At 60.8% G+C, this 15,855-nt stretch overlaps 1 protein-coding gene across 4 annotated transcripts in view; it reads left to right on the top strand.

Moving 5' to 3' along the window:
- ADGRA1 (adhesion G protein-coupled receptor A1) overlaps positions 1-14,088 on the top strand; it is a 41,493-nt gene extending 27,405 nt beyond the window's left edge. For all 4 annotated transcript variants that reach the window (XM_035269567.3, XM_035269564.3, XM_035269565.3 and 1 more), the window contains 2 exons: positions 9,174-9,272; positions 11,312-14,088. In XM_035269567.3, coding sequence (XP_035125458.3) covers positions 9,174-9,272; positions 11,312-12,476 — 1,264 coding nt within the window. In that variant the 3' untranslated portion in view covers positions 12,477-14,088. The remainder of the gene's footprint in view (positions 1-9,173; positions 9,273-11,311) is intronic.
- The last annotated feature ends 1,767 nt before the right edge of the window (positions 14,089-15,855 follow it).

The following is a 15,855-nucleotide window of genomic DNA, read 5'->3' on the forward strand; positions in this document are numbered from 1 at the left end:
GCTGTCCACTCCAACGGCAGCAGGTGTGTGCCAGGAGGGGTCACGGAGTTGGCACCACCCAGGCTGGGCACACAGCCGAGGTGCTAATGGGCGAGGGGGCTGGGCAGAGTCAGCTGCAGGTGCCCCTCCTCTGCGAGGCCCTGCCCATGCCAGGGCTTAGTTCCTGTCTCTTTCTTTTTTTTTTTTTCCTTTCCTTTTAAAAATACTTTCGGCCAGGAGCAGTGGCTCAAGCCTGTAATCCCAGCACTTTGGGAGGCCGAGGCGAGTGGATCACGAGGTCAAGAGATCAAGACCATTCTGGTCAACATGATGAAACCCTGTCTCTACTAAAAATACAAAAAAATTAGCTGGGCATGGTGGTGCATGCCTGTAATCCCAGCTACTCAGGAGGCTGAGGCAGGAGAATTGCCTGAACCCAGGAGGCGGAGGTTGCGGTGAGCCGAGATTGCGCCATTGCACTCCAGCCTGGGCAACAAGAGTGAAACTCCATCTCAAAAAAAAAAATGCTTTCTAAATTTAACTTTTTTTGAGTGTGCAGTGGAAAGTGAGCATGTAAAAGATGCTGGACCCACTAGCAATGATTGGGAAACTGCTGCCACGACCCGCGGGGGCAGAAGCAGGAGCCTCAGGGCCGCCCCACCCCGGCCGCACCCCCTGGCCTGGCCCCGGGGCCTCCCTGCCTTCCTCCTGGCTCATCCGCTGAGCACATGCCTCCCTGGGTGGCACCAGCTGTGGGCTGTGTGTGCCTGGGGTTGTTTCACCTGATTTCTCTCCCTGCCACGTTTCTTTAAGGACTGTCCTGTAACCATCAGTAACTGGGGCTCACTGTGTCCATGGCCACACAGGACCTCCTTCTGGCGAGACCACGGGGCTTAACCCTTTATCCCTTCTGCTGACCATTGCACATTGGTCTCTGAGGGCTCACGTGGTCACACAGCTCATCCCACCCATGTGGGGCTCAGCGCTGACCCTGCTGAGTCCTCACAAGCCTACCCCTGGCAGGGCCCTGCGCGCCCCTCTGCACCCGTCTGTGGGCGTCGCTGGCTGCACTCTCCCCTCCCCTCCCCTCCCCTCCCCTCCCCTCCTCTCCGAAGCGTGTGCAGGTCTCTTCCACACTCCTCTGGGCTGCCCGCCCTCCCTCACTGACAGGGAGGGGCCTGTGTTTGCTCCTCGCATCAGCCCGGCAGAGACATTCCCTTTCACCAAGTCAGCTTTGGAACCCAAAGTCTGTGATCCTGGGGTGCCTGGTGCTTCTGTGGGTGACAGAAGGCACTGTCCCCATGCGACACCCACACCGTGGCTCCTCCTCGGCTCCCCATCACCCGTGTGACCAACAGCAACTCTGTCCTGTAACCGTTCACAGCTGGGGTTCACCCCACAGTGGGGGCCACATCACCTTCCCGTGGCTTCTATGGCCACAGCACAAGCTCGGTGGTCGGAAGCAACTCAGAGGGATCGTCTGATAGTCAGAAGGCCAGAAGCCCAAAATCAGCCCCTCTGTGTCCACGCTGAGGTGTGGGCAGGGCTGCCTCCCAGTGGGTCCACGCTGAGGTGTGGGCACGGCCACCTCCCGCTGGGTCCATGCTGAGGTGTGGGCAGGGCCACCTCCCACTAGGTCCACGCTGAGGTGTGGGCAGGGCCGCCTCCCGCTGGGTCCACGCTGAGGTGTGGGCAGGGCCGCCTCCCACTGGGTCCACGCTGAGGTGTGGGCTGGGCCGCCACCCACTGGGTCCACGCTGAGGTGTGGGCAGGGCCGCCACCCACTGGGTCCACGCTGAGGTATAGGCAGGGCCGCCACCCACTGGGTCCACGCTGAGGTGTGGGCAGGGCCACCTCCCACTGGGTCCACGCTGAGGTGTGGGCAGGGCCGCCACCCACTGGGTCCACGCTGAGGTGTGGGCAGGGCCGCCACCCACTGGGTCCACGCTGAGGTGTGGGCAGGGCCGCCACCCACTGGGTCCACGCTGAGGTGTGGGCAGGGCCGCCACCCACTGGGTCCACGCTGAGGTGTGGGCAGGGCCGCCACCCACTGGGTCCACGCTGAGGTGTGGGCAGGGCCGCCACCCACTGGGTCCACGCTGAGGTGTGGGGCACAGCTGTCTCCGTCCTCCTAGCATCTTCTAGGGCTGCCTCAGTCGCCATCACTCCTCGGCTCAGGGCCTCCTACACCCCAAAAGCCAGCAGCCAGTGACCTCTCTCCACCAGGATCTCTGCCCTCCCTCTTCTGAGGACCCTGGTGATGCTGTCAGTCCAGCCACACAGCCCGGGGGAGGGTGGCAGCCTCCACTCTTCACCCGTCTGCAAAGTCTCACTTCACATGTGAGGTGACAGGGTCACTGATTCCAGGGAAGAGGATGCAGGCGTCCTTGGGTCGTTTTTCAGCCCATGTAGGCCCGAGCTCCTGTTCTCAATGCCAGTGTTCATCTACCCGCCCAGCACTGATGGCCGCTCCGCCCTCACTGGCCCAGGGTCGGCAGCCGTGGGCTCAGACTGTCGCCGAGGGCACGCTGGCATGGATGGTGGAGGTGGACCCAGCAGGGCTCGCCCTGCCCAGACCCGCGCCTGTATGGCCACAGCGGTGACACCACCAGCTGCGGCCTCCAGCGCCCTCTGCCGGCTGGCCTGTCCTGCGCGCTGGGAAGGAGCCTGGAGCTCACCATCCTGGCAGGCAGAAGAACCCAGCAGGCAGCTTGGAGACGCCCAGCACAGACAGACCCCGGCGTCTCCTCTGAGCAGCTGCTGGCAGCTTTTCCATGCTCACTGCAGGATTCTGGGGTCCCCTGGAGAAGACCTGCAGCCACAGGGAAGGCAGGGGAATTCGTGGTGCTGGACCACGTGGGTGAGAACCAGGCAGGGCCCCCAGGACACATCAGCAGCCCCATGATCCAGCCTGGGAATGCACAGGGGCCTCTGCTGCCGGCTTTCTCCAGGGTCCTTGTGGGTTCACCAGGGCCATGGGCCACAGAGGAGCAATGTCACCAGGGCCATGGGCCACAGAGGCCTTGCTGCACAGAGTGTGAACTGAACCATCCCTGCCCCAGTGCTGACCCTGCTGAGGACGCCAGAGGGGGCTTCGAGGCCGGAACTTGTGCTCTGTCTCTTGGGGAGGGTGGAGGGCCGACTCAGGGACAGTGGCCTCCTGTGTGTCCAGAGCGGGATCTAAGGGCTCCCTCTGCCTGACAGCCATGAGATCGGGGGCTTTCTGTCCCACCGTTGGCCGTGGGAGCAAAGCAGAGGTGCCCGTGCTGACCCCTCAGGTCAGCCAGGTGTGGACAGCCGAATCCAGCCCGGGCTCCCTCAGCCCCACTGGAACAAGCTCTGGGTGAGGCTGTCCACTCTGGGTCCCGTGGTCACTAGAACCAGTTGGGCCGGCTTTCCTTTTCCGTGCCCTGTTTGGGCACCTGTGGGCTTCATGGGTGTCTCTTTGCAAGCTGTGCCAAAGTCATGTGTGCCCAGTCCTCCCTGCCTTTACCCTCGGAGAAACGTTGGTCTTTATTTCTCCTGGCCCCCACCCCACTTGGCAGGAACAAACCGCCTGACCCACTGGGTGATGGTGTCTGCAGGTTGCTCCCATTTTCTCTGCAAATCGCTGCCTCCCTCACCCTCTTTCCAGGGGCTGGCTACTTTGGACACATGTTCAGACTCAGCTGCAGGGAGAGCCGGAGAGGCCCCGGTGCAGAGGCCACATGGCAAGTCCAAGGCTTCCCTGCTGTGCCTGCTTCACTGGGAAATAGTGGAAATCCTCCAGAAACAGACGCGGTGGCCGGCCCTCCCGTGGCCCTCCCGTGGCCCTCCTGTGTGCTCAGCGCCTGCTGGGTGCCAGGCTGCTCTAAGCTGTGTAGGGCTGGTGGCGTGGATTGGCTGTGTCCCCACCCACATCTCATCTTGAATTGTTCCTGCTGAGCGGGGTTGGGGCCTGGAGAAATAAAGACCAACGTTTCTCTGAAGGTAAAGGCAGGGAGGACTGGGCCACATGTCGCTTTGGCACGGCTTGCAGAGAGACAGCCATGAAGCCCACAGGTGCCAAAACGGGGCACGGAATGTGAAAGCCAACCCAACTGATTCCAGTGACCACGGGACCCGGTCAGGACGGGCTCATCCAGAGCTTGTTCCAGAGGTGCCAGGGGAGCCCGGGTTCCCATAATCCCCTCGTACAGTGGGAGGGACCCCATGGGAGGTGATTTGATCTGATCCTGGGGGTGGTTCCCGCATGCTGTTCTCATGCTGGTGAGTTCTCACAGGAGCTGGTGCTTTCATGAGGGGCTTTTCCCCCTTTGCTTGTCCCCTCTCCTTGCTCCTGCCACTTGAAGAAGGACCTGTTTGCCTCCCTTTCTGCTATGATTAAGTTTCCTGAGGCCTCCCCAGCCCTGGAGAACCATGAGGCAATTAAACCTCTTTCCTTTATAAATTACCCCATCTTGGGTACATCTTTATTAGCAGCGTGAGGACAGACTCACAGAGCGGGCGAGGCCTCAGCTCCACGGGGAGGCAGGCAGGTGAGCAGCAGGGTGACTTCAGGCATGCAGGAGTGAAAGCAACGCTCCTCCTGGGGCCGGGAGTCTGGAGCTCTGACCCACCAGGGAGGGGCCAGGGTGGGGTTCCTGCAGAGGGGCGCCTGCAGTGAGCCTGGGAAGAGGGGACTTGAAGAACCATTCAAGGAAGTTTACATGAGTTTAGAGAAGAGAGGACAGTGGAAATGCAGTTTCCTTGGTGGGGATGAGAAACACGGACCAGATCAGCATCTTCAGCCGCTCACACAGCTCCCAGGAAACTGGGGACCTTGGCCCAGGCCAGCTCACTGGGAAAGATGTTGGTCCTTCCAGAACCCCACTCGTGGTTACAGGACCCCAAAGGGCCAGGTGGACTCGGGTGGGCTCCGTACATCCCAAAATGAGGAGGGACCTTTATGGGCTCCAGGGATGGGGGCTGCTGCCGGCGTCCCCCCGTGACCTGCCCACAGACTCGCATGGGTGCCACCCTGGGCCATGCCAGGAGGACGAGTGAACTGAGCCCAGCTCGGAGCCACGTCCCACCGCGTAGCTGCCTGCTCCGTGTGCCTGCCTGTGGCTGCACTGCCTCGACCCTGAGAGGACTGGGCAGACCTGTTCTCTCAGAGGACTCCGGCTCTCCAAGGCTGCAGAACTGCACCTGGGAAGAGATGGGTGGAGGAGGCAGCTGGTTTCTCCCCACCTTTTCCCCAGCACATTATTATGAAAACTTCACATGTACAGAAAGTTAAGTTTCACAGTGATCCTGCACAGCCCCTAGAGCTTCCATAGCTCTCCCTGCTGGGCCACGCACCTCACCTACTGCCCACCCACCTAAGGCCTTACTTTTGTGCCCTTCAAGTCAGTTGCAGGCCTTGGGGTCCGACCCCTGCATGGTTTGGCCGAAGATTTCAGTATTTGTGCCCAGTACTGTTTTCCTCCTGAGTGAAATGTACACACAGTGGAAGGTGCAAAGCTGACATGTGACCCGCTGAGCCCAGGCAGGTGCACACATCAGCCACGCCTGAGCTCCACCCTCTCTCCAGACAGCCCCCTGTGGACAACCGCCGTGATTCTTTTCTGCCATAGATTAATTCTGCCTGGTTTAGAACCGCATAGAAATGAAGCCACCGTCGCCTGTGCTCTCCGTGTGCGGCTCCTGCAGCCCAGGCTGATGGGCAGCGATCCGTGCTCACTGCTGCACACGGCTGCCACGCCCTTGTCTCCCGAGGTGTGTTCCGTGTTCCTAATGCACCACAGTGTCTGTATCCGTTTCCCTGTCGGCGGACACCTGGGCTTGTTCCAGTTTGGGCTGTTACACGTGAAATGTCCCCGCCTTCCTTCTGCAGGTCTGTGTGGGCAAAGGTTACGTTTCTCCTGGCCCGGTGCCTGTGACCAAAGTCTCTGGGTCGTAGTTTCCAAGTGCAGCCTCTTTCCAGCGAGTGGGGGAGTCTCAGGCACGCCACACGCACGGCACTCGGGGTAGTCCGTCCCTCACGTTAGCAGCTCCGGTCCCTCCGGAAAACGACACTGCCTTGCAGGTTCGCGACGGCTGACGATGTGCAGGGCCTTTCCGTGTGCACTGGAGATTGAGATGCCACATTTCCTGAAATGGCCACTCACACCTTCTGCCAGTTTCGTTAGATTGTTTTAGATTATTTTTAGCAGGAGTTTCATATCTGGAGTTCCATCCAGAATACCGTTCTTTTGTCAGGAGTATGTTTCGTGACTTTTTCCCAGTCCACAGCTTTGGAAAACAAATCCCGGATGAGCGGAAGTTGTGGATTTTGGTGAAGTCCTGGTGGATTAGTCCGTTTTCACCCTGCTGATAAAGACATCCCCAGGAGAAGGAGGGCCAAGCGGAAAGAGAGCGCCTATGTAAAGCCCGTCAGACCTCGTGAGATTTGCTCACTCCCAGAACAGTGTGAGGGAAAACACCCCATGATTCAATCACCACCTGCCGGGTCCCTCCCACAATACGTGGGGATTCTGGGAGCTACAATTCCAGATGAGACTTGGCTGAAGACACAGCCAAACCCTCTCACCTGCTCACTGGGGTTTCCTTGTGTGGCTGTTGTTTCTGAGGAGCCTCTGCCTCCCATGGCCAGTGGTGCCACCCGGTGTCTTCCTCTGGACCACTTACGTTTGTACCTTTTACCGTAGGGCTGTTGGTAACCCGCCTAGATCGAGTGTGTGCACGGTCAGTGCGGCTCAGGGCTAAGATTCCCTGCGGATATTCCCTCCACCGCTGTGGAAAGGAGTCCACCTCCAGCTGGATGGTTGGATGTCTCCATCCCGCACCAGTCCTGTGTGACTGTGGGTCCATCCACACCACTCTGTGTGACTGTTGGTCCATCCTGGACATTCCTGTGTGACTGTGGGTCTATCTGAACACTCCTGTGTGAATGTGGGTCTATCTGGACACTCCTGTGTGACCCTGGCCCGTCCCGGACACTCCTGTGTGACCGTGGGCCTGTCCCGGACACCCCTGTGTGACGGTGGGTCCGTCCTGGACACTCCTGTGTGACCGTGGGTCAATCTGGACACTCCTGTGTGACTGTGGGCCCATCCTGGACACTCCTGTGTGACTGTGGGTCCGTCCTGGACACCCCTGTGTGAACGTGGGTCCATCCTGGACATTCCTGTGTGACCTTGGGTCGGTCCTGGACACTCCTGTGTTCTGTGGATCTATCTGGACACTCCTGTGTTCTGTGGATCTATCTTGGACACTCCTGTGTTCTGTGGGTCTATCTTGGACACTCCTGTGTTCTGTGGGTCTATCTTGGACACTCCTGTGTTCTGTGGATCTATTTTGGACACTCCTGTGTTCTGTGGGTCTATCTTGGACACTGCTCCATCCCGTGCGCCCGTCTATCTCACTGTCTGATCGTATCTGCTCGCTGGTATTGGTGTAGAGGCTGCAGCTCACTTGAGCTCATGATCGGTGACACATGCCTTTTCCTTCCAGTTACTTTCAACGTACTTGTGTCTTACATCAAAGTGTTCTCTTCTGGAAACCATGTTCCAAGTTCTTACAATCTATTCCGGCAATCTCTGCCTTTGAGTTGGAGATTTTAGCTTGTAAACTGAATTGCGATTTTGATGTGTTTGGATTTACTCTCCATGATACTATTTGCTTTCTGTTTTTACCACTTTTAGTGATTGTTTTGCTGTTTTGAATTCTTCCATTTCTCCTTTGCTTCCTTCTTTTAGATTATTTTAATATTTTTAAACTTTTTTTAGTTTATCTACTAGTTTTTATCTAGTTTCTTAGGGTTACTCTAAGGGATTAAAATCCATAACCTTTTCACAGCCTGTCTAGAGTAACACTGTACTATTCCATAGAACATTTATAGAAAGCTTGCCACTGTATAGGATTATTTCCTGCCTCCCTCCCTTCCTTCTACAGGCTGGTCAGGGTCTTCCACGGGTGTGGTGCCTGTGGGAGGGTCCACTACCCTCCACCCTGAAGAGTTTCATCTAGCATTTCTGGAAGTACAGGTCCATAAATGGCAAATTCTCTTATTTTATTTTTATCAGAAAGTGTCTTTATTTCATCTTTATTCCTGAAGGTTATTTTCCTGGAATACAGAATCTGGGAAGCACAGGTTCCCTGGAGTGGGGGGTCTCCAAGAACTACCAGATGCAGGGCCACCCCCCTCCCACCCCTGCACCTTGGAGCCAACTAAACTTGTAGGGGGGTGGTGTCCATGGCCGATCCACGAGTTTGCAGCAACTGGGGAGACAGCGCCCATGCTAGGATAGTCCCTGAGCTGCCCCCCCCACAGGTCACCCACGCCAGGATGGTCTCTGAGCCCCACCCAGGTCACCCATGCAGGGATGGTCTCTGAGCTGCCCCCTCCAGGTCACCCATGCAGGGATGGTCTCTGAGCTGTCCCCCAGGTCACCCATGCAGGGATGGTCTCTGAGCAGCCCCCCCATGTCACCCATGTGGAGATGGTCTTGGAGCTGGCCCCTAGGTTACCCATGCTCCATAGGGCTGGCAGCCAGGGGTTGCCTCATGGGTCTGGACAGGGGCGGAAGCAGTGAGCAAGTGCACCCAGTCCGGGACATGCAGCGTCTGCATGGACCCCTGGGCGCCGTTGACAGGTCCTGAGGAGGGCACGGGCAGGCACGGTCAGACCCTGCCCTGGGCTTGGGCTGCACCTCTTAGGTTGAGACTCTGCCCCTCCAAGGTGGGGCTCCAGGGTCTGCAGGGAGCAGAGACTGCGGCCTTCTGAGCTTCTTTCCCTGAGGCTGAGTGAGGCCTTAAAACTGCTTACAACTATCCCCCGCCCACGTCACTCCCGTCACTGGCCACGCACTACCCGCTGTGTGACCCACGCTGCTGGGGGAGCGGTCCGCCTGTAGCCAGGGGCTCCCTGCAGTTGCCGTGAAGTCTGCAGCCCACCCAGCTCACCTGAGACCTCCGTGCCGGGGTCCAGGTCCCTCTGCAGGTGCAGAGGCGTGCAGGAAGGAGGCAAGGCAAGGCCAGGACTGGTGCTCGGTCAGAGGTCGGGGGTCGGGGGTCGCGGTCGGGGGCCAGGGGTCTGGGTCTGGGTCCCCTCACCTACTCCGCCTGCACCCACTACTCTCCCTTGCCCCGCCGAGGGCAAGAGGGGCACTGCTGTCCCAGGAGGACGCAGGCTGGGTCTGCAAGGGGATCAGCGCCTTCCTCTCCGGCAGGTTTTACCTCGTCAGCGGAGGGGTCCCATTCATCATCTGTGGGGTCACAGCTGCCACGAACATCAGGAATTACGGGACGGAGGATGAGGATGCCGCGTAGTAAGTACTGGGCACCTGCCACCAGGAGCGGGGAGGGGCGGGTGGGCTCTGGACGGAGCAGCAAGGCTGGGGCCTGGACCCGGGGCTCGCCCAGACCCGCGCCCCTCCCAGCTCACACCCCCCAGCAGTGCGCGGCGCCCCCTCCTCTCCCAGGGACTCCACCCTAATCTCTGCCCCTGGACAAGGCAGGCCTGGTTTCCCTTCCATGAGAGGGGTCTGGAGCTATTCGGCAGCAGCACGGAGCTCAGCTGAGAAGGGAAACCCCATCAAGTAGGAATGGACCCAACCGTCCCTGCCATCGGTGCCCAGAGCCGTCCTGGAACCCCTGGTTCAGCGCCCCCAGTTCCTTTTGAGGCCCCAGAATCCCCCGCCCCTTGCCCTCTGCCAGGCCCCGCCCACCCACACCGGCCCCGCCCACCCAGCTCCGACAGGCCCGACCCGGCCCAACCAGGTGCGCCCTCTGCCTGGCCCCCGCCCACCCGACACCACCTCCCTGGCCCCGCCCACACACGCCGGTCACGCCCACCCAGCTCCGCCCTCTGTCTCATCCAGCCCCACCCAACTCCACCTCCCTGGCTCCGCCCACCCACGTCAGCCCCACCCAGCCCTCTTCGCCCTCTGGCCCCACCCAGCAAGCTCGGCGTCCCACCCGGCCCCCACCCCACCCGGCTGCGCCTCCACCCGCACTGGAGACACTTTCCGGGCTCCGGACCTCCGGAGCTGGTAGGGCCGATAGGGCCATTCCCGTCCACACTCAGCGACTCTAGCAACGCCCGAGGCCACCAAGCCGCAACTGCACAGACCCACTCGCTTGTCGGGGTGGGCGCGGGACCTTCGCTCCACAGGAGTCCCGAGTCCCGAGTCAGAGCCCCGAGTCCCGAGTCCCGAGTCGGAGCCCCGAGTCCCGAGTCGGAGTCCCGAGTCCCGAGTCAGAGTCCCGAGTCCCGAGTCAGAGTCCCGAGTCCTGAGTCAGAGTCCCACGTCCCGAGTCCTGAGTCAGAGTCCCGAGTCCCGAGTCAGAGTCCCGAGTCCCGAGTCAGAGTCCCGAGTCCCGAGTCAGAGTCCCGAGTCCCGAGTCAGAGTCCCGAGTCCTGAGTCAGAGTCCCGAGTCCTGAGTCAGAGTCCCACGTCCCGAGTCCTGAGTCAGAGTCCCACGTCCCGAGTCCTGAGTCAGAGTCCCACGTCCCGAGTCCCGAGTCAGAGTCCCGAGTCCTGAGTCAGAGTCCCACGTCCCGAGTCCTGAGTCAGAGTCCCACGTCCCGAGTCCTGAGTCAGAGTCCCACGTCCCGAGTCCTGAGTCAGAGTCCCACGTCCCAAGTCCCGAGTCAGAGTCCCGAGTCCTGAGTCAGAGTCCCACGTCCCGAGTCCTGAGTCAGAGTCCCGAGTCCCGAGTCAGAGTCCCGAGTCCTGAGTCAGAGTCCCGAGTCCTGAGTCAGAGTCCCACGTCCCGAGTCCTGAGTCAGAGTCCCGAGTCCTGAGTCAGAGTCCCACATCCCGAGTCCCGAGTCAGAGTCCCGAGTCCTGAGTCAGAGTCCCACGTCCCGAGTCCTGAGTCAGAGTCCCGAGTCCCGAGTCAGAGTCCCGAGTCCTGAGTCAGAGTCCCGAGTCCTGAGTCAGAGTCCCACGTCCCGAGTCCTGAGTCAGAGTCCCGAGTCCTGAGTCAGAGTCCCACGTCCCGAGTCCCGAGTCAGAGTCCCGAGTCCTGAGTCAGAGTCCCACGTCCCGAGTCCTGAGTCAGAGTCCCGAGTCCCGAGTCAGAGTCCCAAGTCAGAGTCCCGAGTCCCGAGTCAGAGTCCCGAGTCCCACGTCCCGAGTCAGAGTCCCGAGTCAGAGTCCCGAGTCAGAGTCCCGAGTCCCGAGTCAGAGTCCCGAGTCCCGAGTCAGAGTCCCGAGTCAGAGTCCCGAGTCCCGAGTCGGAGTCCCAAGTCGGAGTCCCAAGTCAGAGTCCCGAGTCCCGAGTCGGAGTCCCGAGTCCTGCTGCCCGAGTCACGCTGCCCACGTCCCGGCCCATCCCGCTAACGCCCGTCTCTCCCCCGCAGCTGCTGGATGGCCTGGGAGCCCAGTCTGGGCGCCTTCTACGGCCCGGCCGCCCTCATCGCCCTGGTCACCTGCGTGTACTTCCTGGGCACCTACGTGCAGCTGCGGCGCCACCCGGGGCGCAGGTACGAGCTGCGCCCGCGGCCCGAGGAGCAGCGGCGGCTGGCGACGCCCGAGGGAGGCCCGCGCGGGCCCCGGCCGGGCACCCCACCCGCCCGCGGCGGCCCCGGGGCCTCGGTGCTGCAGAACGAGCACTCGTTCCAGGCGCAGCTGCGCGCCGCCGCCTTCACGCTGTTCCTGTTCTTGGCCACGTGGGCCTTCGGGGCGCTGGCCGTGTCGCAGGGCCACTTCTTGGACATGGTCTTCAGCTGCTTGTACGGCGCCTTCTGCGTGACGCTGGGGCTCTTCGTGCTCATCCACCACTGTGCCAAGCGCGAGGACGTGTGGCGGTGCTGGTGGGCCTGCTGCCCGCCCCGCGGGGACCCCCGGCCCGCGCTCCACGCCGACGGGGCCGCCCCGGGCCACGCCACCTGCCTGCATTCACCGGGCCTCGGACAGCCGCGGGGCTTCCCGCACCCGCCGGGCCCCTGCAAGATGACCAACTTGCAGGCTGCGCAGGGCCACGCCAGCTGCCTGTCGCCGGCCACCCCGTGCTGCGCCAAGATGCACTGCGAGCCGCTGATGGCGGACGAGGCGCATGTGCACCTGCAGGAGGAGGGCGCCTTCGGGCACGACCCCCACCTGCACGGGTGCCTGCAGGGCAGAACTAAGCCGCCCTACTTCGGCCGGCACCCGGCGGCCACCGAGCCCGAGTACGCCTACCACATCCCGTCCAGCCTGGACGGCAGCCCCCGCAGCTCGCGCACAGACAGCCCCCCCAGCTCGCTGGAGGGCCCAGCAGGGACGCACACGCTGTCCTGCTGCGCCCAAGGCGACCCCTTCCCCATGGTCAGCCAGCCCGAGGGCAGCGAGGGGAGCCCAAGCCTCTACAGCTGCCCCACGCGGCCCGGCCATCTGGAGATGCTGCGGAGGACACAGTCCCTGCCCTTTGGCGGCCCCAGCCAGAACGGGCTGCCCAAGGGTGACTTGCTAGAAGCCCTGCCGTTTGGTACCGACGTCACTGGCAACATCCGAACGGGACCCTGGAGAAATGAAACTACTGTGTAGCAGGGGCAGGGGACACGGCGTCCCTGGAGGAGCTTCAGAGCAGAGCAGGGGGGGTCCATCTGCCACATGAGGTCACTGGGGGCACCAAAACGACCCCACCTTTCAGAAGCAGTTCACACCCCCCGCTGCCCCCTTCCGTGAGAAAGACCTCAGCAGGGGAAATGCTCTGGGCCACCTGCTCCTCTTATCCCAAATCCACGTGTTGGGCCCCACACATGGCCATCCGGTTTCTGTCCTGTGGCCTCCAGTCCTGGGGTGCCCAGAAGCAAAGTACGGGATTCCATCAAAGAACCCACCTGAACACCGGCATGGCCCTGCCCAAGATGCCCTGCGGCCCACAGGGTCCTGGCTTCCTCAGGTGCGGCCGGCAGGGCCGAGACCGCAGCAGGAGGCTGCCCTGACCTCCCCAGCGTTCAGTGTGTGTGTCTTGTGTTCTCCGAGGCGGTGGTGGCCGGTCTGTTCCCAGCATTCTTGCTCTGGGCAGAATCCTCAGGACCCTCCACTGTCCTGTGTCTGAGCCGCTCCTACAGCTTCCCCACGCACCTCTGTCCATTCAGTGTCCACGGTCAGCCCCGGCCCTGCAGAGCTGAGAGCACCATGGATGCTGGGCGCTGCGCCGTGCTCTTGACTCTGGGGATGGCTGTTGACCTCAGAGGGCCAATGGGGGGCTCTCAGGGGCCGATGCCTTTAGAAAATGCCCAACATCCTTTAGTGAAGACTCGACTTGCAAAACCAGCCACCCGCCTTGGGACTGGATTCCACTCCAGTGTAGGCACCTGGCAACAAGAAGGTTCTATCCCAAAAAGAAGAGGGACTGGCTGGTGGGACGTTCTCACGGACAAAATCCCTTTCCCTTTTTTTCATCTCCATGAAAAACATCTGGGCACCAAGCCCTGACTCAAAGGACAGATGTGGATGACAACAAGGCTTCTGTGAAAGCAAGTGGCCCGTCCCTTGCTGGGAGGGAGTCCAGAGGGCCATGGGTGTGACACATGCACAGCCCTCCCTCCCTCCCTCCCCTCCCCTCCCTCCTTCCCTGTGACACATGTGCACCCACACATACACACAGGCGCACACACATGCATACCCCACATACACACGCACCTGTCGTGCACATGTGCACACACTGCACGTGGAAGGCGTGTGTTTTCCAGCGCCCCGCGCGCCAGGGTGTCATTGCAGATGGTTTCACCTGCAAATGTCAATGTCAGCAGCCTCACCAGTGCACCGACAGTCGGGCGGTCTCACCAGGAGCAGACTTCTAATGCTCACCTCCCAGAAGAGGGGTGTGGGGAGTGTTCCCAGCGCCTGCTCGGTGGAAGGGCTCTCCGGAGGCTGGCACTCAGTATCTGAGTATGAGGAGACTCACTTCCCAGGGTGTCGGCAAACCACCACGACGCCATTGGCCGCAGCGTGCTCCACCCAGCAAACCCGGTGCGTCCTTACAGGTCGACCAGACGGGCCTGCGGATGACGCCTGGCGGCTCTGCCTCCACCTCAGCTTTCCACCCGCTTCCGTAGCCAATGTGACCCCGAATCCCGAGGCTGTGCTGTGTACACACTGTAGGTGCAGAACAGTCCACACAAAAATACAGTCTTTGCGTTGTCTGCTCTTTGTGAGGCTGGTTAATAGCACCCGTGCATTTTCTCGCCCTCCATGGGGGTAGAGGGGTCCGGGGCGTGTGGCCCTCTTCGTGTCCTGATCCCGGGGCGACGCTGCTCTCCCTGGCCCCTCCAGCCCCTCGTGAACTTTCTGCCCTCAGGGCCCCTGGCTGAGCAGAGAGGTGTCCTGCCATTGAACCAAAGAAAGTCAACGTTGAACATTAAACCTCCATGTGTTTCTATGCTGACTTAGCCTCGTGAGTCCACTCAGAGCCGGTGTTGGGCCGTATCCATTTACACGTAATGTTCTGGGGCATAAACATCCAAAGCCCGGCCACGCCAAGGGGCTCCCAGCTCAGAGTCACCTTGCACTGGACCCTGGAGCCAGAGCCAGACCCAAATGCTGTGTCCTGCATCTGACTTTTGTGCCACTTCCTTGTATGTGTCTGTGTGTCACATGTGTTGGAGTGTGTGTCTGTGTGTGGGGTGTGATGAAGTGTGTGTGCCTGTCGGCCTGTGTGTGGGGGGGGGGTCGCACGTGATGGAGTGCGTGTCCCTGCCAGCCTGTGTGTGTATGTCTGTGTGTGGGATGTGATGGAGTGCGTGTCCCTGCCAGCCTGTGTGTGTGTGTCTGTGTGTGGGGTGTGATGGAGTGTGTGTCCCTGCCAGCCTGTGTGTGTGTGTGTGTGTGTGTGTCTGTGTGTGGCATGTGATGGAGTGTGTGCCTGCCGGCCTATGTGGGTGTGTGTGCCTGTGTGTGGGATGTGATGGAGTGCGTGTCCCTGCCAGCCTGTGTGTGTGTGCCTGTGTGTGGGGTGTGATGGAGTGCGTGTCCCTGCCAGCCTGTGTGTGTGTGCCTGTGTGTGGGGTGTGATGGAGTGTGTGTCCCTGCCAGCCTGTCTGTGCCTGTGTATGGGATGTGATGGAGTGTGTGTCCCTGCCAGCCTGTGTGTGTGTGTCTGTGTGTGGGGTGTGATGGAGTGTGTGTCCTTGCCAGCCTGTGTGTGTGTGTGTGTGTCCGTGTGTGGCATGTGATGGAGTGTGTGCCTGCCGGCCTATGTGGGTGTGTGTGCCTGTGTGTGGGATGTGATGGAGTGCGTGTCCCTGCCAGCCTGTGTGTGTGTGTGCCTGTGTGTGGGGTGTGATGGAGTGCGTGTCCCTGCCAGCCTGTGTGTGTGTGCCTGTGTGTGGGGTGTGATGGAGTGCGTGTCCCTGCCAGCCTGTGTGTGTGTGCCTGTGTGTGGGGTGTGATGGAGTGTGTGTGCCTGCCGGCCTGTTTGTGTGTGTCTGTGTGTGAGGTGTGATGGAGTGTGTGTCCCTGCCAGCCTGTGTGATTGTGTGTGTCTGTGTGTGAGGTGTGATGGAGTGTGTGTGCCTGCTGGCCTGTGTGATTGTGTGTGACTGTGTGTGAGGTGTGATGGAGTGTGTGTGTCTGCCGGCCTGTTTGTGTGTGTCTGTGTGTGGGGTGTGATGGAGTGTGTGTCCCTGCCAGCCTGTGTGATTGTGTGTGTCTGTGTGTGAGGTGTGATGGAGTGTGTGTGCCTGCTGGCCTGTGTGATTGTGTGTGACTGTGTGTGAGGTGTGATGGAGTGTGTATGTCTGCCGGCCTGTGTGATTGTGTGTGTCTGTGTGTGAGGTGTGATGGAGTGTGTGTGCCTGCTGGCCTGTGTGATTGTGTGTGACTGTGTGTGAGGTGTGATGGAGTGTGTGTGTCTGCCGGCCTGTGTGATTGTGTGTGCCTGTGTGGTGTGTGATGGAGTGTGTGTGCCTGCCGGCCT

Source organism: Callithrix jacchus, chromosome 12, assembly GCF_049354715.1.
Source record: "Callithrix jacchus isolate 240 chromosome 12, calJac240_pri, whole genome shotgun sequence".
Taxonomy (NCBI): domain Eukaryota; kingdom Metazoa; phylum Chordata; class Mammalia; order Primates; family Cebidae; genus Callithrix; species Callithrix jacchus.